The sequence below is a fragment of the Schistocerca serialis genome, chromosome 1 (assembly GCF_023864345.2).
Source record: "Schistocerca serialis cubense isolate TAMUIC-IGC-003099 chromosome 1, iqSchSeri2.2, whole genome shotgun sequence".
NCBI lineage: Eukaryota > Metazoa > Arthropoda > Insecta > Orthoptera > Acrididae > Schistocerca > Schistocerca serialis.
In genome coordinates this window covers 618,184,954-618,199,275 of record NC_064638.1, presented here as the reverse complement: position 1 = coordinate 618,199,275, position 14,322 = coordinate 618,184,954, and the positions used below count along the sequence as shown (strand labels likewise).

Here is a 14,322-nt window from a genome sequence, read left to right as displayed (position 1 = left end):
TTCAGAATAATGTGCATCAACTCATGAAATAAGGAAATTCTCATTGACAATATTTCTATGGAACTGCAGGGGGTAAGTCATCGTTTACAGAGAACACAGGAAGCAAATATAAAATGGAAACATCTTCCCTAACACAAGATCTTGAATCATTTCTCCCTTCCACCTTCATGTGTATTTCATTCTCCTGTTTTCATCTACTTTATATCAGTATTTTACAGTAAATGAAGTTCTGAAACAGGATCTGATTTTTTTCTTCTCCTCTTGGTCTCTGTGTCAGTCAGAATCTAAGAGTCTCTGAAACATCTGAGATAAGGTTGCTTTACTTTCTACGTAATTATTATTTCTGAACTTTAACTCGGTCCATACCATAGATTCATGCACAATTGGATCAATTTGTGTGTGTGTGTGTGTGTGTGTGTGTGTGTGTGTGTGTGTGTGTGTGTAAATGAAATTATCAACTGATAGTCACAGAATAAGAATGGTTCTAACATACAGCACTTAACCAGCCACTTGTCTTACTTTAATATGTGAGCTGACTAACACGATCAGTTTTCAGGAATCCAACCCCAATGTAATGTGGCACAATTTCACAAACACAAAGCTTGCTAAAAATGAAAGTCATGTTATTCTGTCACATCTCCAGTTTTCAATAATCTTTTCTGTAATTTAACATCTTAATGAAATATTTGGTGAAAATCATCCAGAGCTCCAGAAAGAGGAATAATGCATTGCATTGTAGATGATATACAAAAACTGGTAGCATATTTGATAAAGAAATTGAAAATAGACTAAGTGGATCACTTTCCTCATTATGTGGTGGTGGGCTAAGGAGAGAACAGAAAACAAAATTGGCAATTGTATGGACATATACTCGATGAATCAAAATTTGTACACTTGGTTGCCACAATGTGATTCCTTGCATACTAACAGTGCGAAAATGTCTGTGACAAAATTTTGACAGTATTATGAAAAGGATAGATTGCTACTCTCCATACAATGGAGATGCTGAGTTGCATATAGGTGCAACACAAAGACGGTCAAACAAGCAAGCTTTCAGCTAGAAAGGCCTTATCCAAATTAGACAATATATACATACACTCTCAAACAAACACACTCAACATCTCTGCTATATCGTGAGAAGTAATCTATTGTTTTCATAATATTGTCATTATTTCATCCCAGTTTTTACCACTGTTTGATTCTCACAAAATTTTGTCACATGCGTATTTTTTGTAGTAAAAGGAAGCCAAAGGAAGGCAATCTGGCAACACCGAATTCTCATGTAAGACAAGTATCTTGATTCAAAATTGAGTAACTGTGCTACTTAGTCAGCGCAATGGGTAGAGTTTTGAATTAGAGTGCTCAAGTTCGATTCCAGTTCTAAGTGTAGTTTCTTTCTTTTTTTAATTTTTTAACTGTGCGATACAGTATTTGGTTTCTTAATCATATACAGCAATTACAGCACATCTTATACAAAAACACATGCAATTGTTTTATACAAACACAGAAATGGGAGTACAGTTGTTTTTAATATTCCAGTTTTAAAGGTGTATTTTACATTTCAACATTTTACCTGGTTTCTTCCATGCTCTACACCACTCAGTGCTTTCTATTCCATTGTGGCCACAGCTTCTCTTCTCCTCAGTTATATCCCTTTTTTTTAAATAATAATACAAAAAAGAAGGAGAGAGAATGAGAGAGACTACACCACCACTTACTCCAGCCCTCTCCTTTTTGGTCCATCCCGCTTCTTTTATCCTAGGCAGTTCCTCTGTAGCCATGTAAATCATTTAGCCGCATAGTCTAAGTGTATTGTTTCACACTACTGCTTCAATTGCATTTTAATCCAGTTTCCAATACACCCATCTGTCAACAGTTCTACTGATTGGAATCAATTATCATGCTTACCATTTTTATGTCCATTACGTTTCTTTTGGATATTACATCATCAGTAGGTCTAGTTACTTGCTTCAGATGCAATTAATAAACTCTTTGTTATGTATATTCTACTCCACTGATGAAAGTGGGAAAACTGGTAGTGAACTTCCGTGCAGCTCTTGTAATTGTGGAAGTATCTGAGCTGCGAAGAGTTCAGAGAAGCTGCTAAATATTCAGATACATAGGGAGGTCTGTTTGAGCAACTATTCTAATGACTATGTATATTTCGTGAAAGAATATGTATATTTTGTAAAAGACATGCTGTCACTGATAGTGTATTTAAAAGATTACAACTGGCCACTTTTGATGAATGTAACACATACATTTAACATCTCCACTTGGACAAGTTTTGGAGTTATTTTTGTTTTACAACAAGTAATTCATTTCTATCTGACTATTACTCTTCATGAATGTTTCTGAGATGTTTAACCAATAATTATTCAACTTTAAGGAAAGTGTAGTTGCAGGATATGCATGTTTTTCAAAACAGTGTATGCAGCCGATTATTGGGCGGACCAAAATTAGAAAAGTAAATAACAAGACAGCTAGACCCAAAACAGAACTCTTGAACTCTGGAGTATTCTAATGCAAGACTTTACCCACTGCACTGTCTGGGGAGCAGAATTAAGCACTAAAACTAGATACTTGCTGCATATGTGATAACAGTGCTGACACACTGCATTCCTTTGAAACATCTTCTAGTAAAATATGCACACGACAAAATTGTGTTGGAGATGTTTTTGTACTGTTGGTATGCTCCAGTGTCTGAGAGCGTGAATTTTGGTTCACATTGTAATTTATATATTCTAAAAAATGTTATTGGACAGCTTGAAGGTATAGGCAGAAGAACCTTCAATTTTCTCTTCTCCACACACTGGTATCACTGTACGACACACTAAAAGTAGAGGGTCTTTATTCAATGCTGTGGCTACGGTGTACCTTACAATTTCATTCCAAGAACATCCCTGGAATCTACTTGAAAGATGTGCTGCAATTAGGTCAGGATCTTCCCTGATTGACACAGAGTTTGAGAATGCTCTATTTGCAAAATAAACTCATTAATAATTTCACTCAATTCGTGGCATGCAGGTGCAAATCAATGTAGGCTGTTTCCATGATCGCACTGTGTAATATGGTACATACAGTAATTAAAGTTCACCTGTTTACAGAGCAAAAGCTGCCCTCTGTAATACTTTAGCTAATGCCAAGATGTCCCACTTTGGACACAGTCAAGAGCACCTCACATAAGGAACATTGCTACTATCATAAGAACAGCCAAATGGGTTTATCTCCGAGTCTGGTAGTAATATTCTCATTTTTCTAATGAATAGTTTAATTCAGTGTAATGTGAATGTGGGTTAACAGTAACAATTTGGAAAAGTAAATTATTTTTTTCCTTCATAGTACAATGTTATAAAACACTCAAGAGTACTGTAACTCGTACAAAAACAAATTAAAAAAAATAGCTAACAACTTTCAAACAACTTAGTCCACACAACCATGAAATTACAAGTAGTAACCATCTGTCACTATAAATTTATGATGTACACTTCTTTGTATTTTGTTTCTTTACTTATACTTTTTCTCTTTCTACAATCTGAGTACTTTTGAATTCTAATATCTCATAATATGTTCTCCAGTCTCATACCTCAGCTTTACATCAAGTAGCCATTAGAAGATATGTGCTCCTTGTTATTCCTAGTCTAATCTTTTATTTACACCTTTTGTAGAACTTTATCTTCTCTTTTTAATTTGTTGTCTTATTGTGTGTGTAATTGAGACTTCACACTTTTTGCATTCTCATTACACTTAATTCCCATCATCAAAATCTTTCCAATGGCATTTTTTTTCATTACCACAACTGCAGCAAGAAAAGGCATTTGAAAGAGTACAGCATATTAATTGACTTCCCGTATAAGTCAGCAACACATTTATTAATCTACATGTTTATGTTCAGTACTTTTGAGTCATAGACTATTTCTGAGTAATGTGCATCTTTCTAACAATGTTCTGTATTTTGCAAATTTTTCATTAGCCAATATAGAGATTTTATTTTATTCTTTTTTTGTGAACATTGAAAAAGTATCCCTGCCTGGTGCTCCAAAAGGATTCTTTCATTCACTTATGAACATAATTCACACAAACGGTACAATAACAAATAAATTTATCTCCACAGAGTTCCTAGTGCATAATTATCATTTCACTTTACATGAACCTACATTAATTAACAGTCCTTCTTCAGTCATTCCCATAACATTAACCACGTTCAATTTAAAGAAAAGGAAAAAATGACATTACCTTTTGCATTATCTTCAATTGCTGAATGGTGCAACAAATTTTGAACACATATGTGAATTAGCTCATCATCTTTAAGCACCGTGTGAGATGGCTCTATTGAAGACATTTCAGGATCAAATATTCTGTCCTGTCGCTGAAATAATTTTACGATACAAACTTAAAATAAATAAATTGTCACCAATCACGAAAAGAGTAAGATAATTATCTTTCTGTTACAAATATGCTAGTTCCAAACATGACAGGATACTCTTTTTTCTCAAATAAAGTCCCAGCACAACACACAGAACAGCACAAATGTATTCATATCATCTGATACAAAATGGGATTATTTAGTAGGAGTCTGCTGAAAATATTGTAGTGGATGCTTACTGATATTCCACTGAAATATTTTCTAACACACAGTTTACATGGTATTTGAACATACATAGAGGAAACAAATATTTCAGAGTTAGTGGCAATAATTTTGCTTGGCATCCATGTACTTTTACAGGTTTTCATAAATGACTTGACTGTAAGCAAATACAGTTCCTACGATGCAAATTAGCTGTCAATCATCGATCAAAAGTCTCCACCATTGGGAAGCTTTTGCTGTGATCAAGAAGTGGTCAACACAGTACAGAATTAGTAAAAGATAAGTAAGGAAATGATGTAGTAGAGTATAATTGCTAACAGCAGATCAATGAATACCTGCACAGGCTTTTCTGCAGCAGTGAAAGGACAAGTCACGCAATTTCAGGGTGCCATGTTTGATGAGCAATTCTGGATATCTGAGAGTTCCTCTCTGGTGTTGTCAAAGACTGTATTACTCCATTTATACTCAATACTTTTCATCAGCCACAATGTCGTGTCTGTTCCATGAAAACAGCCTACACATGTCATCTGCTAAACAGGGAGCTTCTCAGTAATACAGGTTCATGCCTTATTTTGAGATATAACCCAGTCTGCTTCATGGTAAGGGTGAGCCCAGATGTGATGAATAATTATAAAGATGGAAGCATTATAGATGGAAGCATTTATCTATCAACTAAAGAAAAAAATAACATAAGAAAGACTTCACTAGTTTTCTTGCTATTGAAATTTTTCTGTCCTAAGTTCACACTCTCCCTGCTATAACAAAACAGATACCCAAGTGTGCCTGTGTGCAGCTGCAGCAGTGCTAACTGATTATAAGCAGTTGCACAGGCTGACAGGAGTGATGGAGAGGTGTAGAAAGGCACATGACAACTGGAAGGGAGTAAGATGTATGGGGCAATGAAGGGAGAGGAAGTTGTGGGAAAAGGGAGAGGAGGAAACAGATGGCTCTCACTAACAGCTACACTATAAAATGTGTGTTCAGAAAACAGACAGAGAGAGTTTTGGACAGTCACTATGTATTCATTTTGCAGCTGCCACTGAGAGCCATCAGTCTATATCTAAACCTATACTATCACAGTGTGTGGCAAAGGGTATCTTGTGAACCCGTGTCACTTTCCCACTTTCATATTCGAGTCGCAAATGGTTTGCGGGAAGAATGATTGCTGGTAAGTCCCCATTTTTATTGGAGCTTTTTAGCTACTTTTGACCTCTACTTTCCATGTGTGAATTACTGACCATCACTTCTGAAACACCCTATATATTAAAAGACTCTTCTAGGAAGGTACGCTTTCAACAATGTAGGAAAAGGCAGATATGCCATATGCTCATATTTTGTTCATTAGGCAGCTGTGCTGAACTTTCAAGGAACACAGCATCTACCTGGGGCCCGGTATCTACTGCTTACTGGGTCTCTCCTCCTCTCATGTCTCTCATAACCTCCTCACCTCCACCCCTTCCCTGGTATATCTTACTATCCTCCTACTTGTTGCCCTCCTTTCATTACCTCCCACTCCTACCTGCCTGCGTAAATAGTCACAAACAATCAACAGTGTTGCTGCCACAAGTGGATTTGTATGGAGATTTTGTACTAAAACTAGAAAAAGAGTTTTTGCTTAAAAGCTAGTAAAACCAGTATAAAGTTGAATGGGCCTATGTACTGTGAATTAGTTGGTTACAGGTGAGTTTTGCCTTCCTTATTTTTTTTTATAAGGAACCAACTGGAAAAAAACGCTATATCCAACCCATACATTTATGCCGTTCATTTATTAGTACCCATAAGGTAAAAATTTTGATTAATCATTCTACGCAAAAAGGATATGAATGGGTAGCAATGTAGACAGTGGGGTGAGCCAAAGTTGCTACCCTCCTAATTAAATTTATTACTGATGAAATAAATATTGACTGACTGTAAAATGACAGACAATACAGTATAACCTCACTCTTATGTTCCCGGAATTAATGTTTTCCCACCATTTGTGACATTTTTTATCATTCCCATCAAATTTCCTTTGGCCAAAATGTTAATTTGCACCTGATTTTGCATCAACATATTTATAATTTTCCCGCGATTTATGCATTACGAAAAAATGTTCATGGAGAACAAAATGTTGGCCACCCAGTAATGTTTATAAATATTACGTGGTTAAGTTTCTTGACACCAGGGCACTCTACTCAGCAGATCTGAGCTCATAAATGTATAAAAGTTGGAAAAATTTGTGCCGTATCTCCCGCCGCTGCCAAGCTTTACCTGGTGTGGCGGCTGAGAGGCGTAACTAGGTTCATTTGAATGAAGATATCATGACCAATCACAACCATTTCCAAACCGCCTCTACTATGCACAAGCAGTTTCGTGGTTGTTGTGATCCTTGTGACACCTTTGTCAAACCATATTTAGCGTGTTTCAGTGTTTGGTCACTTGGAGTGCTAGTTGACACCGTCATTCACTTTGTGTTGCTCAAATGCTTTTAGTTTAAACACAGTGCTGGTTACATATTTTTTTTATGCTGAGCAAAACATATTTTGAGAATTTATTCTCAATGTCAAGTGCACTATTTACGTATGTATTTTTTGTGATGTTACACAAACAAACAATGTGAGTGATATTTTGTGTTTTTTGGTTTTCTACATAAGGCACAGTACCTGATAACCTCAAAAAGACAACTACAGTGCAAAAGGCACAGAATAACACACATTCGGAAACCACACTTATATACATATTTGCACTTGACAATGAGAAAAAATTCTCAAAACACATCATGCTAGCATGAAAAAATTCATTACTAGTGCAGGCTTTCAAAAACATTGATTATCACGTATGAAATTGAGTCAAACATTCCTGTTTCCCAGACAATTTCAGTTCCAGTTAAATCAGTGGTTTTTATTAGATAATAAACCTTTATTAGATAATAAACAAGTCCCCGATAAGTCTTTTGAAGTGTGTTATGTACATATATCACATATAAAGTCCAAAAATGCGAGGGAGTATCCTGTATATAACTTTTACAGCTCAAAACGTTATTTCCCACATTTTACGTTTCCCCACATTTTACACCACTTTCTGAAGTCCCTGGAAAAGTGTAAAAGCAGGGTTTCACTGTATTTACTGGAGACCAAAGTGCTCTGGTGGCTAGTAGTCACCATCTAAACAGTGTGTTGATTCTATGTTCTGAGATTCAAGTTGCCAGCAGCCATAATGATACATGCCAGTTGCAGGGGATTGTGGCCTGGATGAAAGAATATTTGAAGTTATGGACTATGGGAACAGAGGAAATGGCTTCAGGACACGACCAAGTACTTCTGCATCTGCACTTAATAGTATAAAGATTGGCTAAACAAATAAAAGTATGAAACTTAAAATCCAACTACTTATATTCCTTATTATTTGTGGCAATAAACTGCGTATGGAAGAGGGAGGGGCGAATTTCAGGCCTTGGCATTGTAATAAACACAAAAATTAAAAATAAGATTACAGATATTTAAGGAATGAAGAAAAGTCAGCCAGAATAGCAAAACTATTTTCAAAATAAACTAAGGATACTCTATGGCTATCACTCAAGTCTAAGCACCAAATCGCTTGCTTCCTGATTAGAGGGTACAGGACCTATACAAAATGTTACACAAGCTATTAAGTAACAGCAATTCCCTTCCCACAGCAACTCCCTTCTCACACTGATAATGGGAATTTACCCAATGCAATAGTACGATAAAAACAATAGAATGATCCTTCTGTAGGGAACATCGTGTATGATACAAAATAATGAAGGTTTCACCCAGTAGAAATTTATAAGAACATGTTTATGCTTAACTCACTCTTCCAGAATAAAATAAATAGAAAATGGACATAACAATGAGAAACTTGAACTCAAAAATACATGGATTATATTTTATCAAACAATTAAGAAATTGCAAGATGTGATGGTCCAAAACCACTTATGAAATTTGAGTGAACATAGATTATTAAGATGCAGAGTAAAAATAGAAACAAGAAGTCTGAAATGTAGATTACCACAATTTATTTAGCAGCAGAAAGGTACACCAGATCAAATTAAGCAACAAGCTTGACATCTTAGGAAATGAAGGGTAAAAAGTTTTAGACATTAGAGGTAATATTTCACAAAGATACTAATGCAAACAGAAAATGAAGTTCCATATACAAAGTGAGAGGCAGCTGTTAAGGCAACAGTTTCGAGTAAACAGGGATGGGAATGTGACAGAATATGTCGAATTAAAGATAATAATTCAGAATTTTTTTGAGATCATTTGAGAAGAATCAATGAAAATATGTTATGATAATTAACTGAAAACAATATGAGCATAAAGAAAACAAAGCAGAAACTTGTGTTGGGTAGACACCACATATCATCAAGTTAAAATCCCAGGCAACAGATTAGCAAGCAACAAAGAGATAATTCTACAAGCATTCCAAGACTACTGTAAATGTTAATGTAGTACAAATAAGGAAACAAAGAAGTTAATAATGAAAATAAAGACATCACAGAAGTAAGTCCAGATGAGATGTATAAATCAAGGCAAGGTATGACAATAGAAAGGTGCCTGGAGATGATAGTGTTTCAGTATAAATGGTTAAATGCATGGGAAATGAATACAAAAGAAATTTGCAAAAGTGTTTATGGAATGTCTGTACAAGACCAATTTTCCAAAACAGTGGCAATTTTATATATATTATATTTGGCAAGAAAGGAGACAGGCAAGACATCAAAAAATTACAGAAATGTCAGCCTCCTCTCAGTAATAACAAGATAGTCACTAAAGTTATCAGCATCCAAATAGGCTATAACTCATAGATTTTTATATAGCTTTTGACTTAGTTTCAAATATATCTACACACATTACTAAATTAAAGCTCCTGCCACATTTTTCTCTCTGTATGTGAAGACTAATCACAGAAACTACTGTTGGGAGTTTGATACAGTTTTCACTAAGAGGTAGAGAGTGTGTAATATATGTACTGTATCTGTCCAAACAAGGGAAAATCCAGGATGGAATGTAACAATATTATGAGAAGGAAAGATGCCACTCACCATGCTGAGTCGCAGATAGTCACAACAAAAAGACTGTCACAAACAACCTTTTGGCCAGCAAGGACTTCATAAAACATAGACGACAGACAGACACACACACACACACACACAAATGCAACTCACACACACCTGACTGCAGCCTCTGGCAACTGAAGCCACACTCAATCAGTTGCCAGAGATTGCAGTCATGTATGTGTGAGGTGCGTTTGTGTGAGTGTGTGTGTGGCAGTCTTTTCATAATGTTATTGTATCTGTTCTATATTTAACAAGCATTTGGAGTGACATCTCAAAGGGACTGATGGAGGCTTGGTCAGCTATAAAGAGCATCTGGTGGGAAAAGCAAAAAAGTAAACAGCCATCGCAACTCCAGAGAGCAATGAAGCTTGACTGGAATCTATACAATCTATACACATACTATAAACTGAAGTCCTTCACTGAGTGAAGGCTAACATCAGGAACTACTGTTTGGATTTTGATACAGTTTTCAGTAATGGGTAGACTGATTCAGGAGAAAGGCTAGGGACATAATTTATTACCATTATACCAGATAAGACACTCGACTGTAGACACTTGGTACTACTCTTTTGATGCCACGACGGGTTGCTAACACGTATTGACAGACTTAAAGAAGGAGCACAATGATTCAGTGTATGTACCAAAGATAAATTTAGAGGATTAGACTAGCCTGATGGTAGTGGCTATCTTATGCTGCTCTTGGCCCTAAGCGACCTTGCAGCTGTAATTGTATTCCATGGAGTATTTTATCTAGTTGACAATCATGTTATACTTTTACATTTTAGTTTTTTATTCATGTGACATTTCTGTTTCATGAGAGGACTTTTGCTCAGATGTTTTCAATCATGTTGCAATTCCATGTAATTTTTTTATTCTGATGAAGATTGCCCTAGTGCAATCGAAACCATGGTCAATTGACAGAAAAATTTTGTGCAACTGATGTGGCTGTATATACATCCTGTAATTAAATAGCGAACAGTTGCTGTATCATAGCCAATAAACATGTTTAAAATTTCATAAATTTAGAGGGTTGAAGAGGAAGTAACAAGCTACATGGAATATAAAAAGGTATAAAATTCCTCTGAAGTGGCATCCCTTGTGTAGGTGGTCAAAGAAAGGTATCTATCAAAAATAAATTTTAGAGACTATTCCACAAAATCTAATGGAGAGATATAATGGATATACATGCTGTTTCACATTAACATAGGCCTCGAATTCTTATCCACTAAAATTTCAGATATGGAGTAAGAACTGAAAAAACTGGAAGCTAATGTGACCACATATAAAATTCAATATGCTTTACACATTGCTTCGGACTGGATACATAACTTTGCTTCCAATTTGTGTCTCCTGTATCTACATTTAACCGAATCAATGTTTCTGATACCATTCAGTCAACAACATTATTGCATTATATAATAGAGACTATTTAACAGTAAGTATTCTTAGATATTTTATAAAAATAACTTACCTGATACTCTGGCAGTGTCTTTGCCATCAAGTATCTCAAACAGTGGTGATTACTTTTATTGTCCAGAGATATTAGTAACTGCTTCAACCTGTCAATTACATCCTTATTTCAAGGACAGAACAAAACAAATTTATTAGATAAAACAAAAAGATAAAATTCTCAATTGAAAACTGATTCTTTTATTTTGTGAGGGAGAACAAATGTAGTTTTTCATGAAATCTTTGTGTTTTGCATTCGAGACCACATACTTGTTAAATGCTGTGTCATCAGTTAAAAAAGTTTTAATATCTTCATAGATTTAAATCTAATGATAAAGTTATCAGAACTTGGAAAACAGAAACAAAAGAAAGCAAATTTTTTGGGAGAAAATGATGAAATGAAGATGTTACATGACATAATACAGCTAGACTCTGTCATATAAGATTCAGATAGAACGATGAGGAAGGATGATGGGTAGGAGGGGGGATGAGAGGGAGAGGGAGAGAGGAGGGAGGGGGGGAGGGAAGAGAGAGAGGGGGGGGGAGTACAACAGGTAAGCCATGGAGAAAAAAGAAAAGCATGGTTTGAGAATGACAGTAAACCTCATTTACTTACCTCAGTATGCATATCAAAAGATGATCTCACATTAAAAAAATATACGTGCAGAACAATCCAAATGTATGAACTGCCCCAGTAACAAAAGAAAATAAAAGTGGTCAGTGTCAAAGAAGACTACTTATGGAGGGAAGTGAGAGATGAGTGGAAAAACAAATGAAGTGCCCATGACAGATGAGCAACAAGAAAAGTGGACTATGACTGAAAGTAACGTGAAACATAAGTTAGTTTGGTAATTCAGAGACATCATCAGAAGTTTCAATAATATCTCATACAAGAGATATTTCAAGTATATCCATTGTGATTATTTTTACAGTTACAACATATTTTTAAAATTGTACATTCTATCCAAAATTTTATTTTTTTAAATATGTCAGTGGGTACTTCACTTGTAAACTGAATGCACTTGTAGTGGTCCACGCCATTCATGGAAGGACATGTATCATGTACGTCAAACGTAGAGCTCAGGGTAAAGAAGTGTGTGATCACAATTGCTTTGTAAACATCGGGCCAGAAACTGCCGGAAAGTATTACTCATCACGTACGGAGTCTACCTGATGGAGAGTATTTGTAATCTCCATGGAGCAAGAAGGAATGAAGTAACTCTGGTATCATGGAAGATCTCCAGCACCAAGGAAGATAAATACAATGTATGCAGCCAATTGTTGTTTTAAGCTATTGACAAGCATGTTAAAGAGACAGTATTGTGAAATGGAAAGTTACTACTCATCATATAGTGGAGATGCTCAGTTGCAGATAGGCACAACAAATATAGCTTTTGGCCAGTAAGGCCTTCATCAGAATTAGATGGTAAACACAAACATACACAATAATGCAAACGTAACTCACACACACATGACTGACTCTCAGGCAACTGAGGCCACACTGCGAGCAGTGGCCCCGGTACATGGTGGGTGTGGCAACTGGGTGGGTGTAAGGAGGGGGCTGGGCAGGGAGGGAGAGGGATAGCAGGGTAGGCATGGTGGGCAGTGACTTGCTGTTGGGGAGCAAGGAGGGACAAGGTGGAAAGAGGAAAGGGCAGCTATGTGCAGTCGGGAGATTAGGCAGAAGGAGTGGAGAGGTGGGGACGGGGCAATAGTGGAAAACGAGAGAAGTAGAAAGACAGGGTGTGATGGAGGAATGAGGGCTGTGTAGTGCTGATGACTAATGGAGGTTGAGACCAGGAGGGTTACGGGAACATAGGATATATTGCAGGGTCAATTCAGAAAAGCTGATATGTTGGTGGGAAGGATCCATATGGCACAGATTGTGAGGCAGTCATTGAAATGAAGTCTGTAATGTCTGGCAGCATGCTCAGCAACAGGGTGGTCCACTTGATTCCTGGCCACAGTTTGTTGGTGGCCATTCATGTGCACAGACAGACTGTTGGTTGTCATGACCACATAGAATGCAGTACGGTGGTTGTAGCTTCGCTTGTAGATCATATGACTTGTTTCACAGGTAGCCCTGCCTTTGTTGGGATAGCTGATGTTTGTGACCAGACTGGAGTAGATGGTGTTGGGAGGATTTATAATTTATAGGACAGGTCTTGCATCTAGGTCTATTACAGGGGTATGAGGCATGAGGTAAGGAGTTAGGAGCAGGGGAGAGTTAGTTGAAACCCTGGCAGAGAACATGGTTCAGTTGCTCCAGTACTGGGTGGTACTGCATTACAAGTTTCCCCTCATAGCACTGTGGGCATGACAATCAACCAGCTGTCTGTGGGCATGAATGGCCACCGACAAATTGTGGCCAAGAACAAGTGGACCACCTTGTTGCTGAGCACACTGCCAAACATGGCATCCTTCATTTCGATGACTGCTTCACAGCCTGTGCCATATGGATTCTTCCCACCAACACCAGCTTTTCTGATCTGCACAGGTGGGAACTTCCCTGTAATACATCCTTTGTTCCCATAATCCTCCTGGCCTCAACCCTCTTTAGTCACTGTCCTCTTCCATCCCGCCCCCGCTCTGTTCCCATTCCGGCGCTACACAGCCCTCATTCCTCCATTACACCCAGTCTTTTTACTTCTCTCCTTTTCCACTATCCCCTCCCCCCCTCCCCACCTCTCTGCTCCCACCATCTAACCACCCGACTGCACGTAGCTGCCCTACCCTCTTTCCACCTCGTCCCTCCACGCTCCCCAACAGCACGTCACTGTCCGCCACACATACCATACTATCCCTCGCCCTCCTCGCCCCAGCCTCCTCCTTACCCCCACCCAGTCGCCACTCCCATCATACACCAGTGCTGCTCCTCGCAGTGTGGCCTCAACTGCCTGAGATTGCACTCATGTGTGTGTGTGTGTATATGTGTGTGTTTGCCATCTAATTCTGATGAAGGCCTTACTGGCCAAAAGCTGTATTTGTGACAGTCTTTTTGTTGTGACTGTCTGCAACTCAGCATCTCCACTATACGGTGAGTAGTAACTTTCCTTTTTGCAAGGTTGTTACATTGGGATTTTCCATTGTTTGACAAGTTAAAGAGAGGTCTTTGAGGCAGTAATATCAGTTGGCACTGGGAGTACTAACTTCCCAGGTAACATGTAACTGTTTATGGACATTTGTGACTATACACAGAGATGATTGGAACCAATCTACACTTTAT

At 37.4% G+C, this 14,322-nt stretch overlaps 1 protein-coding gene across 6 annotated transcripts in view; it reads right to left on the bottom strand.

Annotated features, from left to right (window-relative positions):
- LOC126477972 (protein SERAC1) overlaps positions 1–14,322 on the bottom strand; it is a 273,073-nt gene that overhangs the window by 157,103 nt on the left and 101,648 nt on the right. For all 6 annotated transcript variants that reach the window (XM_050103663.1, XM_050103662.1, XM_050103665.1 and 3 more), the window contains 2 exons: positions 11,119–11,220; positions 4,237–4,369 (listed from right to left, as the gene is read on the bottom strand). In XM_050103663.1, coding sequence (XP_049959620.1) covers positions 4,237–4,369; positions 11,119–11,220 — 235 coding nt within the window. The remainder of the gene's footprint in view (positions 1–4,236; positions 4,370–11,118; positions 11,221–14,322) is intronic.